The 11,311-nt window shown below is 46.2% G+C and overlaps 1 protein-coding gene across 1 annotated transcript; it reads right to left on the bottom strand.

The window, feature by feature from the left end:
* Positions 1-937: 937 nt before the first annotated feature.
* Positions 938-10,460, bottom strand: PROKR1 (prokineticin receptor 1). The gene is made up of 3 exons (XM_036262411.1): positions 10,299-10,460; positions 9,494-10,041; positions 938-1,631 (listed from the first exon to the last, which is right to left on the bottom strand). The coding sequence occupies exons 1-3, from the start codon at positions 10,458-10,460 to the stop codon at positions 938-940; spliced, it is 1,404 nt and encodes a 467-aa protein (XP_036118304.1).
* Between the last annotated feature and the right edge of the window lie 851 nt (positions 10,461-11,311).

The following is an 11,311-nucleotide window of genomic DNA, read 5'->3' as shown; positions in this document are numbered from 1 at the left end:
AGGACTTAAGGGGAAGCCTAACTGGTCCAAGTCAGAATAACTGAGGGGTGGAAGCAGTATCACTCTTAGACCCAGAGAACTTGAGCCCCTTCCCTAAGCCCCACACACTTTCAGAGGTCCTCTACCTGTACCCCTCCCACTGAGGGTGAGAAGTCCATTGAGCCAAGGGGACATAACCATCCTGAGCTCAGGCTTTCCCCTCTTGATTTGCTCCAGGTACCCAGAATCCCATAATTCCCTGTCCAAATAGCTCCCAGGGTCTTTTTGTCTTCTCCCCTAGGTCCATTCTTACAATGGTGTGCTTCACCACATATGGGTGCAGCCCTAAGCCTGAGGGGTGGCCATGGGGCAATTTGGAGAAAGAGGATCTGGACAGAACTTGGCCATGCATACTGAGGTGTCCATGTGCACACGTGTAGGGCTCCTCACAGTGAGAGTCAGGACCAGAAATGAGAAGGGCTAAAGAAAGAACTGGGAGGCTACCTTGTATTCTTGCTCCAACCCCATAAATGTTAGCAGTGAAAATCAAGCCTAAGAACAATCCTGGAGATCGGCTACATCAGTGTCTGATTGAGTAGCTGAGACTGTCCAGAGAGGCCCTCAACCTACAAACACAGTCTAGATGCCTACTCAGGTTCCCTTCTGAAACCTCCTTATTCCAGGCTGTCCTTTCCCAACATTTTTCTTGATTTAATCCCTACTTCTTTTTGGTCATTAAATGTCATCGACATATCTAGGTTTCACCAGTGCCTCCTCTTTGCACAAATCAGACGTCCTAGTCGCATCCGTTTTAGAACATCTGAGCTCCTTGCACAGTGTTCACACAGTCGTCCATTTACTCTGCCCTCTGCGGCAAACCAGGACTTCTGGGTTGACAGTGTGTATCTCAGTACACGGGTCAACGTCCCCAAGGTCCCACGTAAACTGGTCCGCTGGGTTACTTCAGCCGGATGCAGTCCACCTCCTCCGTGGCAGGCACCCCCGTGGTTTTGAGATCAAGGTCCGCACTGGACTTACTCCCGTTATATGACTTCCAGTGGAGCAGCACGATCCTCTTGAAGTACTTGATGGTGTTGTTCTTGACAGTCACGAAGCACAGGGTGTTGATCATGCTGTTGCTCATGGCGATGCACTCCACGATGTAGAAGGCGGTGAGGTAGTGTTTCTCCTTCACGAACACGTTGGGGAAGAAGTCGCGCACGAGGCTGAAGCCGTAGAAGGGCGCCCAGCACAGCACGTAGGCGGTGAGGACGCACATGAGCACCAGCACCGTCTTCCGGCGGCAGCGCAGCCGCTTCCGCAACTGCTCCGTCTGGAAACCAGGGACGGCCTTGAACCAGAGTTCCCGCGAGATCCTGGCGTAGCACAGGGTCATGGTGAGCACCGGGACCACGAACTCGAGGCCGAAGATGAAAAGGAAGTAGGACTTGTAGTAGATCTGCTGGTCCACTGGCCAGATCTGGCCACAGAAGATCTTCTTCTGGTTCTTGACGATGATGAGAACCGTTTCCGTTGTGAAGTAGGCGGAAGGGATGGCGATGAGGATGGACACCACCCACACCAAGGCGATCAAGCCGGTGGCTGTTTGATACTTCATCCGGGGTCTCAGCGGGTGGACGATGACCAGATATCTAGGACAAGAACACGAATGGGTCAACCGCTGTGACAAGGAAGTGCTGGATGATGAGATGTTTGCAACCGAATGGTGTGTGTGCAGGAAAAACACGATGGTATAAGGGCTCTCAAGAAAGGCAGACTTGAATTCGAACTCCAGTTCCATCCCTTATTAGCTGTTGCCACTTAAAGCAAGTTTTGTTTAATCTCTCTGAATTTCAGTTTTATCTGCCAAAGTTGTTTGTTTTTAAGGATTAAATATGCTAATGGATACACAATTCCTGGCATATACTAAAAAAAAATGGTAACTATAATTATTAAATGCAATAATAATGCCTTACATCAGTTTCTAGTCTGGCATCATTCCCAGGGCTTTCCTGTTTTCAGGACCATTCATCCTAATTACCCCACAGTTTGGAGCTAAAAAGGCCTGCTAATTGCAAAGACTTATTGGGAGAACTTGCCCTTTCTAGTGGAAGCAGTGGGCAAAGGTTTATCTTCATTCCACATTTTTTAAAGCATTGCTCTGCATGCAAAGGGGGAAGAAAACATATCATCATTTATTTTACTTTTCAGGTGGAAAAATAGAGGCCAGTGAGAGATGAGTGGCTTTCTCAAGGTCATGTACCATAGGACCCTGGGCAGAAAACATATAACCCTATCTCACATGTTTGATGTGAAAATCAATTAAGAATATACATGAGTGTATTTTTTAACCACCAAGAACCAGACAGTAAAAGATACTGCTTTTGCTCCCCGCCCCGGCCCCCCCAAAAAAACCACACTGCTGTGACCACAGTGGTCCAGGAGCAAAGAGAGAGCACTTTCTGGGTGATGTCATTTGCGCTGTATGAAAGCCTCCTTCCCAGAGAGAGTGTGCATGTTTATGCAGAGAGCTTTGATTTCCTGGAAGACTTTCCGGTCTGGCAGGGGATGGATGTCGGAGAAGGAGAAAGATAAAAAGTGAAGTGGGAGGGAATGACTAATCAACATTGGAAGTGAAAACATTCTCACGTGCCCACTGCTTATTCCAGGTAAAACCAAGAGCAAATGTGATGGGAAGGAAAGCCAAACCAATTTTGTTGCCTTTGAAACCAATTCCTTCGAAGTCAACTTTCTTGGGAGTTTGATTGGAAGAGAAGGTTTATTCTTTTTTTTTTTTTTTTCCTTCTGATTATATTTCTGTTGTTTCTGTCCCTCCCTCTACCTCCCAACCCAAGAAGCCAGCTCCACTGAGTACCATTTGGAGAGTTAACTAGAGTGAGTCTCCATATGTCTTATAGATCTGAGATATTAGATGAAGTTGGATAGGTTGGGTCCACCCTCTGAACACCCAGCTGTCTGCCTGGCATGTTCCACCACCAGCAACAAACCTTGGCACTCTCGCCAATCTCGAGTGCTGGAGGGTGGAATGGCAGCGTCTGCAGGGAGTTGGCAGTGCTTTGTTAGCACGTGTACGGGTCCTTCACAAAAAACCATGGTGCTCCTGCTACATACAATGAGTGCACCAAACTTGCTCTGACTCATAACAAAAGCTAAGAATTTAGTGATTTCGCTCTCACTAGCTCTCTCTATCTTCCCCACCAAGTTCTGTTGATTACTTTGTCAAAGAGTATTTCTATATTCATACATGTTTAGTATATGAATTTTCACTATGTAATTCTACTCCTTCTTTTTCCAATAGCAACTGCCTATGTCCTTAAAATGTTGCAAAGTCAAAGTGGTTTTTCAATGAGCAAGTAGAAGACCATGTCAATCTAGGAGTCAGAAGATCAAGAATCTAATTCCAGCTTTGGCCCTGGCCGGTTTGGCTCAGTGGTTGGAGCGTCGGCCTGCGGTCCGGAGAGACCTGGGTTCGGTTTCCACTAAGGGCACGTACTTCGGTTGCAGTTTGTCCCCGGCCCTGGTTGGTCGTGCGGGTGGCAGCCACTCGATATGTCCCTTCACGTCGATGTTTCTCTCTCTCTCTCTCCCTTCCTCTCTCTCCCTCCCACTCTATCTGTACAAAAAAGTGGAAAAATATCCTCGGGTGAGGATTAAAAAAAACAATCTAATTCCAGCTTTGCCACAAACTTGTTATGCAAATTTAAGCCTTTTGTTTGTTTGTTTGTTTGTTTGTTTAGTCCAGTGGGCTCAATTTCCTCATCAGTAACATGGGGACATCACCTGCCTCACCAATATCACAGATACTGTGAGGCTCCAATCAGACACTGCACGTAAACAACAACAGACTCTTAATACACAAGAAATTGTTAGCATTTTAAAATGTATTTTTTTCAGAGTTATTCTGTATACATAGCAATTTTCTTTCACCTGTTTTCAACAAATATTGCATTTGAAAGTGCTCTACTACTTTCTATTTTATTGGATCTATTTTATTGATTCTATTTATTTTCACATCAAAACTAATTTACAGTGTAATCTGTGACTACACATCAGATAGAGATAGTTATTTCATCCTGGCTTTCTCTGACATCACCCTAACTCCATCCCCAGGAATAGCACCAGGAACTGACCAAAAGGACTTCCAAATACATTTACCAATAAGCAAATTGCAGAAATTGTTTTAAGGATTGCCACCCGCCTTGGCTATGCGAGGATCAAAACTCAGAACTCTAGTATTAGTAATACTGCTTCTAAAGCAGACTACAATTTACAGAACATTTTCAAATCCACTTTCTCATTAGAATGGGTAAGAGAGCAAATACATCTATTTTACAGATGAAAAGATTGGGGTTTGGAGTGGTTAAATAACCTGCCGAAACCAACACAGCTGGAAATGGACAGAACCATGATGTAGACCGATCCATATCTTGCTCCAAATCCAGTGAGCTCTCAAATTTGCCATCTGTCCCCTCCCTTTTCAACCAGGGCCAGCAATACCCCTTTCTCCTGCCCTCCTCTTGGCATTGAACAGTCCTTCTCTTTTCTCTCCATCACACTTGATTTCTATCTATTGATGTTCCAAGAAGGAGTCAGGCAATTGGCAGCTACTTTTCTCTGCTTATGAGTATGCCCTTGGCTTGCCCTGTGTGTCTACCACTGCATTGGCTCAGGTCCAGGTCCACTTAGAGCCAACATTTCCCAGAGAACAAAGAATGAAGGCTGCTAGACTAAGAAATGCCCAGGCAGTAATTATATGATGATAGTGGGCTGGGTGATTAAACTAAGAGCATTTGGGCTCCCTCTCTCTCCCCAGGACCTAGCCCCAGATCAAACCATGGAAGTGGAAGTTGCAGCAGCTACTAAGCTGGTCATGGGATGGGCAGGGATTGCATGACTTATTCCTTGAGCCAGCCAAGTCCAACCAATAAGCTCACTGGGGAGCATTTGTGAGACCTAGGACTGAGTGTGATTACTCATGCCTCATTCAGACAGAAGAGGAGAGCCGCCAATAGGCAGGCAGACTGACCAGTTTCCCCTGGATTTGGGGTAAAAGAAGGGAGAGTACCCCACTGCCCCACGTGCTGGTATCTGAGGGATTTATCTCAAGGACAGTTCTGGTGTCTCCACGTCGAAGAGAAAACCCAGACCCAGAGGGCCAGGGTCTTCTGATGATGTTTTCAGTTTCCTGCTGCCATCAGGTCTGACTCCCTGTGCGTAGATTTTGAGATCGTCTGGAATACGACCCTATCCTTTCTGATCTCTACTTTCCATACGTTCCTTGCCTCTGCCCTACACACCTCTGCAAGGGACCTCATACCTCAAGCCTTCCAACTTCTAGGCTGTTGTGCTGTTCCTCTTGGAAAATGTTTCCTCTACTTTACTGATCACCATTTGTTAAAAGACTCTTAAAAGTCCCCCTCCTCCATGAAGCCTCCTTTGACTACTCAGGTACATGGTGATCTCTCCCTTCTCTAAATTTCATTTAAAATTTATTTTTTACTTTATCCTTTATCTGTTTCATAAGTGTTACCTCACTCCCCACCCCCCCACCCCACTCTAGGTGAGGATTGAGGATCATGTCTTACATTTTTTTTAAGCTTTTCCTGTCTGTGAATTCTGGGCACCTAGGATTTTAGTGAAACTTCACTCTCAGTAGTTCCTGGCACTGAGCAAATAGAAATGTGGCCAGTGATGGTGACACTTTTCAAAAAGGTTGTAATCTTTTTTTGGAAAACAGGACATAAAGGTGTCTACCCAGCATGAGACTGGGAGACAGCCTGGGGCTCAATAATGAAAGGTTGCAAGAGCAGGCGAAGGGGCTTGAGGCATATGTTGTAGACAATGGAGTTATTAGAGGTGTTTAGAGCTAGAGAGGGGAGAATGCAAGACAAGAGATTAATTTGGCTACTTGTTGCTTTCTTCCCGTAGGCCACAGGGGCCTTCTCTCTGTTCCTAGAACCTATCAGGTTTGTTCCTGTCTCAGGGCCTTTGCACTTATAATTCTCTTTCTCTGGAATGCTTTTTCCCAATCTCCACAAGGCTGCCTCTTTTCTTTCTTTTCCATCATTCAGAGGTGAGTTCAAATGTCTTTTTCTCAGATACACTTTCCCCGACTCCACACCTGGTAGCTGCCACCCTCAGTCACTCAGTGTTTTTTGTGTTTGTTCTTGTTTGTTTGCTTTTGTTCAGCATTTCTCATGCTCTAGGATTACCTTTCTTTTCGTTTGTCTAACTGTTCACTCTCTCCATCCATCCATGGGTGTAAGCTCCATGAGGGCAAGGGGTTTGTTTCGTTTTGTTGTTTTATTCACCATCATATCCCCAGTGCTTAGAATAGTATCTGTCACATGTAGTCTCTCTACAAAAATGCGTTATTTGAATGAAGAAATGTATGTCCAGGGTGGATTATGAGGGGAGTAGGGTAGGCAGAATGCAGAGCCAAGAAACATGGAGGGCCAAGGGGAGGCTGTGGGAGCCCACCGCTGCAGAACAGGCGGGAAGGAGGCCATGGTGTCGGCAGGCCCCGGGAACGGAATGAATGCTGGAGAAAGGCAGACAGCAGCCAGGACAGAGGACACTTGTTATTTAGATGCCTGGGAAAACCATGGAACCAATAACAGAAACAGAGGAGTCAGGCGGGTAGAGGAGCAACAGTTCTGTTATACTATAGCTTGATAGCTGTGTTTCTTAGCAAACCATGTATTTTATTTCTAAAATCACATCATTAAGCCCTGGCCGGGTGGCTCAGCTCGTTAGAGCATTGTCCCATACACCAAAGGGTTGCTGGTTTGATTCCCATTCAGGACACATACCTAAGTTGAGGGTTTGATTCCCTGTCAGGATAGGTATAGGAGACAATCAACCAATGTTTCTCTCTCACATTGATGTTTCTCTCTCTCTCCCTCTATCTAAAAATAAAATTAATAAAAACAGCCCTGGCCAGTTTGGCTCAGCAGTTAGAGCGTTGGCCGTGGACCATAGAGGCCCAGGTTCACTTCCTGCTAAGGGCACATACCTCAGTTGTAGTTTGTCCCCGGCCCCATTTGGGGTTGTGTGGGTGGCAACCAGTCGATGTGTCTTTCTCACATCCGCATTTCTCTCTCTCTCTTCCTTCCTCTCTCCCTCCTGCTCTATCTGAGAATAAATGCAAAAGTGTCCTCGGGTGAGGATAAAAAAAAAAACCACATATCTTTGGGTGAAGATTTAAAAATCAAAAATCACATCATTAAAACAATCTCTTCAATGAGAACAAAGAGGTTAGCCAATCAGAAATATTCATTCATTTGCCCTGGCCAGTTTGGCTCAGAGGTTGGGCATCAGCCTGCAGACCAGAGTCCCGGGTTCAGTTCCCACTAGGGGCACATAACACACACACACAAAAAAAAATTCATTCATTTATCCAGGGTTTTTTAAAATTATCCCTTTAAGGATTAATTCACAAGCTATACTATCCACTGTTTATTTAGTGTTTACTTTGTTAAACATTGTTCAAACAATTACATTTATTATTTCATTTAATCCTCAAAATGAAGTTTTATTATTATTCCCATTTTATACATGAGAAAATTGAGGGAGAATGAGGTAAAAAAAAAAAAACTAATATAAAGCCCTACAGCTAATAGGTGATACAGCAGGAATTTAAACCCAAGCAGAAAAACAGCTAACATTATTTTCCTACAAAAATTTCATTTTTTTAAAAGGTGGTTGGTTTTATAACCGTAGATATGTTGTTATATCAAGATAAAAATTAGTTGCCCCAAACTAAACAAATCAAACCTGAAAATCACTGATCAACTTCTGAACAACACGTGAAGCCAGACAATAATATATGAGGTCCTGGACCACTAAACTGAAATTAGATAGTAAAAACACACACAAAAACAAAACAATTGGAAGCAAAGATCACAAACATCAATAAAGCAACTTGATGCACTGGAGCAGCTAGTCAGTGGACCAAGGCCACCGGGTGGCCCTGCGCAGGCGACAGTGCTTTCCTCCAGGGTCTGGGCTCAAGTTCTCGCTCACGACCCACCCTAAACAACAGCAGTCTCCCTGATGCCGGGCAGGGTCCCCAACTGATCTTTCTCCATGTGTCTAAACTGCATCACATGAACACACTGCAAGAGAAATGCCTGCAGTTTTTCAGACAAGCATTGTTTGGTATGAAAGCAGGATAAGGGCTGGGATCTCACCTCTTACATGCTCAGAACAACCCAATGCCCGTTAACTTACCCTTGTTACCCTCCCCCCTGAAGTCACTCCCTGCTACAGAGTTACACCTTTCGACAATGGGCCCCCACATGGCAAAATGGATTTCATCCAGACAGCAGGGTCCCACCCCCCAGCAGGCACCTACCTACCCCACTGGCAGTGGCTGAGAACACCCCTGTGAAAAGATGTCTTGCTAGAACAAAACTTCAGAACATGACCTGCTGTTTTGCTAAGAAAGATGGTGGCAGCTTCTACTTGCTGTGCTGCTCCCTGGAACATTGTCCTGGGGTGTCCTGAGTATGAGGGGCAGGCTGAACTCCACCAGAGCCCTGAGGCCATGGAACAGGGAGGACATCTGTGCTTCAGCTTTCTAGGTTAAGGTACAGAGACGGACTGTTCAGATCCAAGTACACACAGGCCTAATTTGATCCTCAAGGTAACTGTCTCTACACTGTAACAAGGTGTTTTGTAAAGAGAGTCCAACTTTGGGAAGAGGAGCTTGCAAAGATTGTCCTGAGGAAACCAAAAACCAGCCTGGCCATTAGCACAGGTGATTATGCTAAATGAAAAGACTAAGCCTAACATCAGAGAGCTCTGCGTAGGTTGCTCTTGCTGATTTTGCTTACCATCACTAGAAACAGGTCTATGCTGCCGCATGCAAATGTATGAAGAGGGAGGGACAAGCTGACCAATACAACTAGAAAGAGTAAGTAAGCATATGTTCCCTTTTAGTTTCATTTTGTTTTGTTGGCTTTTTTTTTTTTTTTCCAAAATAAATCCCTCAATCTTATTTTAAAATCAACTGGTGCTGGTGGGGATAGCGGGGAGGAGGAGGTCATGTTTCAGTAGAGGAAGTCTTGATAAGATAGAAACCTTCTTCAAGATATCCAAGTTGATTCAAGAGGTACCTGCCTAGCATTTAATCTTGTCCCTCCAGGTCTCCTCTTACCTGTCTATCTCTAGACCTTGAACAGATACAACATCTAGGAGCATGTCCACAGCAGAGGGACCCAGAGCCTTCCCACTGTCCAACTCACAGGGGCTCTGCTACCTCCTGCCTGCCCACAGCTGGACATCTAGAACCCTTCTCACTGTTCAGTAAATGGGCTAACTTTTGATACTACACTTAATCTTAGTCAAAAGGCCAAGAAGCAATGGGGCCAACTTTTGAGCCATTGTGAGTCCACATCTATGGCGAATATAGATATGTCCCATCAATTACAACTGCAGTTAGCAATTCCAATGCCCCTTCCTTTGTTGTCCCCTCTGTCCCCTCACTCACCTGTCAATGGCAATAGCCAGCAGGGCATTGGTGGAGACATAGAGAGAGACAGTACGCAGGTAGTTGACAGAGGCACACAGGATGTGGCCATGCTCCCAGGAGAGCTGGCGTACCACGTAGTAGTCCATCTCAAAGGGGCAGCAGACAATGGCCACCAGGAAATCAGAGACGGCCAGGTTGGCGATGAGTAGGTTGGTGAGGTTGCGAAGCTTCTTGTATCGGGCCAGGGCAGTGATGAAGATGAAGTTGCCAATGCCACAGACTAGCATGATGCCCACCAGGGCCATGCCAATGACAATCTTGGCAGCAAAGAAAGTCCGAGAGTTGGTGACATCCTCATCTTCATCCAAGGGCATATCATAGTCGCCATAGCTGAAGTTGAATGGGAAGGAAGCAGCTTGGGCTCCTTGGGGGTCCAGCACAGCAAGCAAGCCAGTGGAGATGTTGGTGGCATTCTCATCCATGACTCCCACGGTGATCTCTACTTGGCCAGGTGATACTTTGAGCAATGCTGCTAGGAAGTCCTCTGGGATGATGATGTCTCCTCTCTTTGCTGACACTCAGTTCTGCCTTAATGAGTCAGAGGGTCCCTGCCAGCATCCTGGAGGTACAGCACCCGAGCTCCATCCTAAGCCTTGAAAAGACATACGAACAGTTGGCTACATATCTGAGTGAACCTGGCCAAATTTAAAACCATCCTGTAACCTAAGCAGACCCATCAGTTACCTGCTCAGAGTGAAGACTGGGTGACAGAGTGGAAATAAATAAACCAGTGAGAGAAAAGAAATGATTAACAACCACATACCCACTCATCCAGGGCAGGTGGGATTGCTGAAGAGACCATCAGGCACCGACTCAGTTTATCTCCCTTCCACCGAAGACTCCACAACGTCGCACTTTCTCTCAGGGACCAAGGTTGGGTGTGGGGTGGCTGAAGAGAAGCCAAGTGACCTGCTCCAAACTCCATTCCCTGTCTTCACAGCCTGCACTTTGTCCTTGTCGAATTGTATCATTCTGTCTCTTAAAAAAAGCGACTCTGAAAACTATCGAAGAGGGAGGGGTTTGAGTCAACCCTGTCTGCTCTCCATGAGCTGGTCTCCTCCCTTCTGGCAAAACCCTGCTTTAAAGTCACAGAGCCTCCCTAGCAGCCACTTCCCATCTCCTTTCTGGGCTTCTGATTTCCACACCCGAGTCTGCGTGGACCCTAGAAACCAGGCACAGCATTTACCAAGGGTTGACCCCAGGCAGAGGTCACGGGGTAGAAGTCACAGCCTAATCACTGAATGGCTTAGAAAGGGGGCTTTGGAGCAAAAAGCTTTCCTTGGCTGGGTGTGTGTCCTGAGGCAAACAGTTTAAACACTCAGAGTTTCAACATGCTCCAGGCAGGAGATCAATAACGTCTGTGAGGCATGGGGTTCCTTGGAGAGGGAGGATGTTACACCCTAGAATTGCAACGCATTACTATCAAGTGTTCAGGCTTCCTCAGTCAGCTTCGAAGAAGGGGAGGAAAATCCTAACCCTGATGACTCTGCCACACCATACAATGGGGCTGCAGGGTAGATGAGGGGTGAGAGGGGAGGGGGTTGTCCGCTGCACTGCTGGGGACAAAGAACAAGAGGAAGTTCCCTGTCCCTTGTCCTCTTCCCCTAGTCCCAGTTGCTCACAGTGCCTGAAAACATCAGACCAGGTTACTAGGATGTAAAAGAGAGGTTGGGGTCTGGAAAGCACTGGAAATGTCAGGAAAACCTGAGGTTCCTGGAAAAGGGAGACACAAGGAAGACACCTAGGACCCCCAGGAAAGCCTGCTGCCCAGTCCCT

The sequence above is a fragment of the Molossus molossus genome, unplaced genomic scaffold, assembly GCF_014108415.1.
Source record: "Molossus molossus isolate mMolMol1 unplaced genomic scaffold, mMolMol1.p scaffold_m16_p_15, whole genome shotgun sequence".
NCBI classification, from domain to species: domain Eukaryota; kingdom Metazoa; phylum Chordata; class Mammalia; order Chiroptera; family Molossidae; genus Molossus; species Molossus molossus.
Note: the sequence above shows the minus strand (reverse complement) of the source record. Positions and strands in the feature narration are given on the sequence as shown.

Coding starts and splice junctions, on each gene's coding strand:
- PROKR1 (XM_036262411.1), bottom strand. CDS start 10,460: ATGGAGTTTGGAGCAGGTCACTTGGCTTCTCTTCAGCCACCCCACACC. Junction 10,042..10,298: donor CACCTGCCCTGGATGAGTGG/GTATGTGGTTGT, acceptor GTGTCAGCAAAG/AGAGGAGACATCATCATCCC. Junction 1,632..9,493: donor CTGGCTATTGCCATTGACAG/GTGAGTGAGGGG, acceptor TTCTTGTCCTAG/ATATCTGGTCATCGTCCACC.